Here is an 8,364-nt window from a genome sequence, read left to right as displayed (position 1 = left end):
TCTTGGATACGCAATGTATTATGGTATATATCACCTCAGGGTTTGAAACATTACAGTGGGTCAAACAAAGAATCTGGCTACCCCACAAACTAGCAGTCAAGAGAGGGAAATTGAGCCGCACATGTGCTCTCAAAGACAAGCATCCAGGACGAGGGACTTGTTTGCAGCCAATATGCCACATAGGATAATGCCCTCAGGCATCCCAAGTTCATTAAAGAGAGAGGGGCTAGGGATTTTGGACACTAGAAGAAACAAGGGTCTGTTTAGAGGTCTAACTGAAAAAAGAGTCTAAGAGTTTTGTCTAAGAGTCATGTTCAGGGAGGGAGCTATTTGAGAATCGCTCAAGGAGCAGGGCAGGCCCTCAGACTGTCACAGGGAAATCTCGCCATAGATAAAATTTTCATAATTAAAACAGATTTTCCAAAACAAAATTACAGCTCCCCCCCCCATGGAAACAGCGTCCCGTTTTTATCAAAAATTAAAAATAAACATGAAATGTTTTTTTTCTTTTTTAAATGTACCATATGTAAACATATCTCACTGGCAGTAGTGAGTATTTTTTTTTTTGACAGACTCTGACAGCATCCAACAGCTGCTGACTCCTTGATATGCTCTTATTTGATTTTCTTTCTAAAAAAAAAATTTACCAGTAGGAGAAGGATTAGTCTGACTCTTGTAACACAATGCCAAATGTACCGTCAAAAATAAATAAATAAATAAATAAATAAATTAAATAAGGCCACAGCAAGAATCTTTGTTATTTTGGAATCCAAATGTTCCTGCCTGTAGACTTTCCTGTGACCCACCTCTCAGAAAAGACATTTATTTTCTCTTCTGTAGAATGTCCTTGTCAAACAAAGACTGATAAGGGATGTTTGGTGTCTGTTTTAATTAAGGTGAAAAACGTTTAGGAATGCTCCTTCCTGAAAATGCTACTAGGGCAAGAGTTACCAGCCTTCCACCTCTGCCCTCGCCTTCACTCCCGTTCTGTCCCCACATGTTAATGCATTAACTGCAACAAAAACAAACAAAACAAAAAAGAAACAAAATTAAAAGTCTACACCACCCTAGCGGCTCACTTGGTGCATGCCTACATTTGCAGCTCGCCTCACTGATGCTCAAGTAAGGGTTGCACAATCTAGCCCTATGTACATAGCTCATCTTTCACTGTTGTAACCTTTGTCTTGCTTCCCCCCCCCCTTTGTTTATTATTGCCCCTTTCTTTGGTTGTAGTTAGTGGGAATTGTGGGTACTTAGCAGTGCCCAGGATTGGGCCCTTTGACTCTAAACTCATGTGGCAGGTGCTTGTCTTTTTATTCATCTGTAAAGTGCCATGCACAACTCCGGCATGGTAGAAATGACTAAAAATATACCATCACTACTACTGGGCACTGCACTCAGAGGCTGAAAGACTGACGCTGCTTTGCTCTCTAGAATTTATCTCAATAACTTGTTCATCGTTCAAAAGAATTAATTGACACCATCTGTGTGTATTCAATGCCCTAACTTTAGCTGACGCAGCAAATAGTTTAAATCTCCCTTCATGTTCCTTCTCTGTTTTTATTTTTTTTTAAAGGTACATTAACACAAAAGAGATCCTTTAAGCTAATGGCTAAAGAATGTGCCTTGAGCTCTGTGTGAATGCCTAATGGCTTCAACTGTTTGTTTAAAGGCAAAACCAATACTTCTGCAAGATGGCCCTCCCACTTGCCTGTGATAGGCTACCAAGAATAGCAACAGCCTGTGTCACTAGAAAGGGCAAAGCCTTCTGAAATAGAAACAAAGTTGTTCACAAATCACTCTGTGCCATACACTCTGTAAGCTTCTGTATCACTCTGCCATGAGGAAAATAACCTGTGTGTTTGTTGGCAGCATGGGACGGACAATTGCCCTGTGAAGTGTTTCTACCCTGAAGTGTGGAATAGAGCTGTTAAAGGGCAATGGTCCCTGTGCAGAATGCGGAGGACCTCAACCAGCAGGGCAGGAAAATGAGAACAGGGGAGAGTGACGATAACAGAGGCAGCCGCAGCAGCAACACCAACCTACACAAGCTTCCCACTCAGACAGGTAATGTGGCACAGTTTGAATGCCAGCTGTGACTGAATGACAATAGAGCAAATATGTGTAACTAATGTTCGGGTTTGGAAGAAAATAGCCTGGCAAAAGCCAGGAGAGTCTAAATTAACACCTTTCGTCTGCCCCCTAATTCCTGGCATTGCAAGAGAGGGAAAATGTGAGCAAAAAACAAAGTGTCACCTTTCCTTTTCAATGAGGGTGTTTGAAATACTTCCCCCTGAAGGCCTTGATCCTACAGCTCATGTATGCACCCTCTAATGTGTAAATACTTCTCCTTTTGCAGATTAGTCACCTGAAAGATCAAAAGAGCCACTGATGCCCACAATGGCTATTCTATTGCGACCCATGCACACAAAGGACCAAATTCAACCCTCCCTTTGAAATCACTGGAGCTCATGGACTTCATTGGGAGTTGCACCTGCTTATGGCAGTTTGACTTTGGGTCTGCAGACTAGGAATCCAATATGAAATTACTACTGAAAAAAATATTTGCAAGTATAGAACAACTTTAATCCATCTGCACTTTGCTGTTTTAACTGTCAGTTTCTCCCAATCTCTGGTGTAACACATTTTGTACATCTAGAGATTCTTTTACTGAGATCAGAAGGAGGGGACACAAAATCGTTACATTCTGTTACCGTGATTTACAACTGAGGCAGAAGAAGGAAAATATTGCTGAAAACCAGAGAGGGCTATGCCTGAGTTAATGTTCACTTAGAAATAAATGAATTGCAATGAACTAACTAACCCAAATATGTTAAGATACTATTGGCACAAATGATATTGTTGGCGTGTAATAAAAAGTTATTGATAAGGCCAGCAATATCCACTGATATCTGGGATCGCAGGGAAGCTAAGGTTAATGAACAAAAAGCCATTCAGTTTGCGGACACATTATTGAACTATTGTTTTTACAATCTGTGCATTATTTATGCAACATAGTCGTCAGGTTACAATGTATCCAGTACCCCATACTTTCCAACACCTCAGTCTTTTGCACTTACGCAGCCACGAAGCGTGAACTGGGTTGGGTTTTCTTTTTGTCTTTGTTTTCTTTTTCAGGCACATAACAATTGTACAAATTTCAGTTTTAAAGTACTGTGTTTTCAGCAAGATTTTTTAAAAATATTGTTAAAGGGCTGGAGAATTATGAATATATGAAATATGTATTCCACCAGCTGGCTTGAAAGTAATCTCCAGTTTAAAGGACCCATATCCTTCTGAACTGTTTTAACTTCCATGGGAAAGAAAAACTTTCCCCCCTATGTAAATAACAAATATCGCTCTGTATATGAATTCTACTGTGTTCTCACACTGTGTGGTGGATAGTGCCATCAGCAGGAACTGAATTACTTAGGTACATGGCAATGGGTGCTGCATATACCTGAGGTTTAAAATGAAGCTCCCAAAATGAACAGTGCTTCTGAACTTGCTACACCATCTAGTCAAAATTTTGGATAGTAAAAGTGAATATTATTATATGGGGTGCAAATAAAATGTTATCTGACAAGGAAAGAAATGAGATTCACATTAAGCTTGCTACGTGACTCAGGTCCCAATTCAGCAATTGTTTAAGCCTCTTGAATCCAGTTATAAGGCTGGGGCCTAAAGCAAGTAAATTTAGGAACTGGCAATTCAACAAGAGAAAACAAAGATATTTTATGCCTACCCTTTGGCCTCATGCTGGGTCTAAAGAAGCCTTGAACATCAGAACAGGTCAATGACATGTATCTTTTTCACACTCAGTTTTAGAGAGGTAGACTGACTACATGATGGTATAAAGGTTTTATTGCATGAGATTGGGATGCCAACTTGCTTACAAAAGCCAGACCCAAGAATGAATTATGCAGCCATTCCCAACAAGCGCCAGCAAACCACACCACAATGTATACACAATGTATTCTGCATATGCGACATGTTTTAGAGAAACACTATTTTAGAAACATATTTGAGCATTTTAAAAACTTTTGTTAATACTTTTTTCCCATATCCTTCCACCTGTAAAGCCAGGCTCTCCTTATACTATCCAGTCTAACTGTCCAGCTCTGAGAGGGAGAGGAAAGAGATAACCAGGGGAAAATCAATTTTCCATACAAATGTTGCAGTTTTAAGGTTTGATATCTCATGATCTACCAAGGCTACAAACAAATGCCTTGTCCCATTGGAGAGGGGGAATCCCATTGTTTGGTAGTCATATCTATGTGATGAACTCCTTTCATCATGCACTTTTGACTGCCTGACCTATTTACCATTAACCTATTTTTGATAGAACTGCACCTAACTTTCCAAATCTCTAGATAGTTGCAAATAGCGAACATTTAAAAATATAAAAAATTATAACCTTCCCGAAAGCTGTTTGCTTCTTTCCCGGAAATGGAGACTTTCTCACTCCAGATTACCCTTGAGGCAGTTCAGGAAGGTGAGGGATTGAAAAAAATTCATCTATTTCCAGACACTCTGACAGTGGGCTGGATTTGTAGCAAGGGCGCAGAGATGAAAGACTCCACATCCCATAGCCAACATACCTGTTTGGGCAGCAATTTCCTTCTGTCTGCATTGTGGGCATTAGTGTACTACAAATAATAAATTATAACAACAAAATAATTTTATTTACAATTTTTTTTAAAGAAATTGTGTCATTATGGAGACAGAGAAACTGAAATGTGCTTTGTGGAATAATTAAAAAACAATGTAGAAACATTTGTGCACAAGAGGAATCTCCATGCCTGGAATAATCTCAGCTGTGAAGCTGCTGTGATGTGCTGGACAGAGTTCGAAATTTCCATAGTCAGGAGCCTGCTACAAATTGAAGGGCAGATAAGGATGGTTTTACTTGCCTCTGATGGAATCACCCCTTCTCTGAAAGCTTGTAAATCTCCCCTGCCAGAAATGACTTACCCGTGCATCTCATAATATACAGTTAACTTTAAAATGGCTCAGATTGCACCAAATGACAGGTTAAAAAAATTATGGGGAAGGATTCACTCCTTCCATAACATTTTCATCCCCCATCTCCACCCCTAATTTCAAATTACACATGCTGAACTCTAGGCTATACTGTTACTATCCTCAGTCTGTTTTTCAGGAACAAAGCATAAACCTTTTAGCAAATGCTCTTAAAGATAAGTTTGTTTGCCAGGCAGTGCTGCCTTCTTCCTTGGTTGTTAGAAAGCATTTTTATTGAAATGGAAAAATAAATGAATAGCTTTCTCAATCCTTTTTATTTTTAGTCACACACCCATTGGCCATGGGGTTTATCTAGAATTTTTTATGGAAGCCTCCCATTAAAATATATATATTAGCAGCTCATGACTGTGAATTGCTATATATATTTTAGGGTTCTCACAAAAACAAAAGAAATATATATATATTTTTAAAGAAGCATTTTTTAAAGGGAATGTCTAAACCCCTCTCCGCCCAGAAATATCACAAAAAGCCTGCATTTAAAAGGATTCAGAGTAACAGCCGTGTTAGTCTGTATTCGCAAAAAGAAAAGGAGTACTTGTGGCACCTTAGAGACTAACCAATTTATTTGAGCATAAGCTTTCGTGAACTACGGCTCACTTCATCAGATGCATACTGTGGAAAGTGTAGAAGATCTTTTTATACACACAAAGCAGGAAAAAATACCTCCCCGCACCCCACTCTCCTGCTGGTAATAGCTTATCTAAAGTGACCACTCTCCTTACAATGTGTATGATAATCAAGGTGGGCCATTTCCAGCACAAATCCAGGGTTTAACAAGAACATCTGGGGGGGGGGGGTAGGAAAAAACAAGGGGAAATAGGTTACCTTGCATAATGACCTAGCCACTCCCAGCCACTTTGTTCTACAAAGAAGATAACAGAACGCCACTAGCCGTCACCTTCAGCCCCCAACTAAAACCCCTCCAACGCATTATTAAGGACCTACAACCTATCCTGAAGGATGACCCAACACTCTCACAAATCTTGGGAGACAGGCCAGTCCTTGCCTACAGAGAGCCCCCCAACCTGAAGCAAATACTCACCAACAACCACATACCACACAACAGAACCACTAACCCAGGAACCTATCCTTGCAACAAAGCCCGTTGCCAACTGTGCCCACATATCTATTCAGGGGACACCATCACAGGGCCTAATAACATCAGCCACACTATCAGAGGCTCGTTCACCTGCACATCCACCAATGTGATATATGCCATCATGTGCCAGCGATGCCCCTCTGCCATGTACATTGGTCAAACTGGACAGTCTCTATGTAAAAGAATAAATGGGCACAAATCAGATGTCAAGAATAATAACATTCATAAACCTGTCGGAGAACACTTCAATCTCTCTGGTCACGCGATTACAGACATGAAAGTTGCGATATTACAACAAAAAAACTTCAAATCCAGACTCCAGCGAGAGACTGTTGAATTGGAATTCATTTACAAATTGGATACAATTAACTTAGGCTTGAATAGAGACTGGGAGTGGCTAAGTCATTATGCAAGGTAAGCTATCTCCCCTTGTTTTTTTCCTAACCCCCCCTCTCCTCAGACGTTCTTGTTAAACCCTGGATTTGTGCTGGAAATGGCCCACCTTGATTATCATACACATTGTAAGGAGAGTGATCACTTTAGATAAGCTATTACCAGCAGGAGAGTGGGGTGGGGGGAGGTATTTTTTCCTGCTTTGTGTGCATAAAAAGATCTTCTACGCTTTCCACAGCATGCATCTGATGAAGTGAGCTGTAGCTCACGAAAGCTTATGCTCAAATAAATTGGTTAGTCTCTAAGGTGCCACAAGTACTCCTTTTCTTTTCATTTAAAAGGAGTGTCTGTAAAACTACTGGAAGTGCTAAAGCAAAAGTCACATTGAAGTCAATGGGAATTTTTTCAGGGGAAGCCTTGGAGTTTGTCTTCACATACAGTGCTACAACTGCACAACTGTAGCGCAGGTGAAGACATTACTACGCCAACAGGAGAGCTTCTCCCGTCAGCATACTTAATCCACCTCCATGAGAGGCAGTAGCTATGTCAACAGAAGAAGCTTTCCTGTCAACAGAGCATTGTCTACGCCGGGGGTTAGGTCGGTATAACTCCGTCGTTCAGGGGTGTGGATTTTTCACAGTTATACCGATATAACTCTGTCGTGTAGACTTGGCCTGAGTGGAAGCTGAATAAAGCTCTCAGGATTTAACCCATTGGAAATTGTGCCCAAGTAAGGACTGAGTATGGTAAGGGACATTAAGATTTGGCCCAATAATAAGAAAAATAGGTATAGTCTTCAGGGAAAAGCAATGACTGCTGATTAAATGTGATTCACATAGAACTGCTGAGAGAGTTTGCTCCTGAGATTGTAGAATGTTCTATTTGCCCTTTTCATGCCAGGAGGTGCTGTACATTCAAGGGCCAACTTTGAAAAGGCAGCACAATTCATTTCCAAAGGATGTTAGGATTGACAGATGATAGGCTCATCTGCAGAACTGTGGTGGGTGGGGGTCACTGTCAGACAACAAATGGGAATCAGAGTCTTCCCTAAAAATTAAAAACCTGCTCGACTGGTATAACTCGCTGTTCCAAAACCTGCTTTGGGGAAGAGAGAGGAGGTGAGAGCTGTAGATCAACAGCGTAACACTAGTTGCCGCAAGTTTGTAAAACTGAGTAGGTCTAATAACATGAGCCTCAGGCCTTAGAGGAGGTTCTCAAACTAGGAGTGAAAAAACAAAGCTAACATTTAAAATTACCAATACAATAACCATCCTATTCTTATTAAACATTGGCATGTATCAGTGGTGCACAACCTTTGTGGCCTTGAGTCCCACACTGGCAAGTTCCAAGCTGTCTGAGGGCCACACCAAACTGGCATACTTTTTTAAATCAAAAATAATTTATTTTAAAATAACCATAATATTTACCCCGGGGGCATAAGTAATGTCTTATTCCTGCCCCACTGAATTCCTCCACCGGGACCTAACTGGAGGATTTTTTCCCCCAGCACTACTAATGTATTAAAAGCAGAAGATCAAAGGTGGGAGAAGGTTAATTTCTGCAGTGAGGTTAACACCTGTATCACATATGTATACCAGGAGCTAGATTTGTAGCAGGTGTAAATTGGAGTAGCTCAGTTGAAGCCAATTTACGTCCCCTGAAGATCTGGCCCACAGTGTAACTTTGCACAAATCAGTGCTGCCAATAAACCTATTGTTCTTGGATACTGTAGGCCTAAATGGAGAAAAAAGTATTGGGTACAGTGCAAAGGAGATCACAGCAACTGAAAATAAATACAGAGCTATCCATTAAATGCAGAGCTATCCATT

The 8,364-nt window shown here is 40.5% G+C and overlaps 1 protein-coding gene across 1 annotated transcript in view; it reads left to right on the top strand.

Annotated features, from left to right (window-relative positions):
- Nucleotides 1–1,779: 1,779 nt before the first annotated feature.
- Nucleotides 1,780–8,364, top strand: part of SLC2A12 (solute carrier family 2 member 12) — a 37,266-nt gene continuing 30,681 nt past the window's right edge. Inside the window, exon 1 of the mRNA XM_074948453.1 lies at nt 1,780–2,067. Coding sequence (XP_074804554.1) covers nt 1,941–2,067 — 127 coding nt within the window. The 5' untranslated portion in view covers nt 1,780–1,940. The remainder of the gene's footprint in view (nt 2,068–8,364) is intronic.

Source organism: Natator depressus, chromosome 3 (assembly GCF_965152275.1).
Source record: "Natator depressus isolate rNatDep1 chromosome 3, rNatDep2.hap1, whole genome shotgun sequence".
In the NCBI taxonomy this organism is placed as follows: Eukaryota; Metazoa; Chordata; order Testudines; family Cheloniidae; genus Natator; species Natator depressus.
The sequence above is the reverse complement of the archived record's forward strand: the minus strand, read 5'-3'. Positions and strand labels throughout refer to the sequence as shown.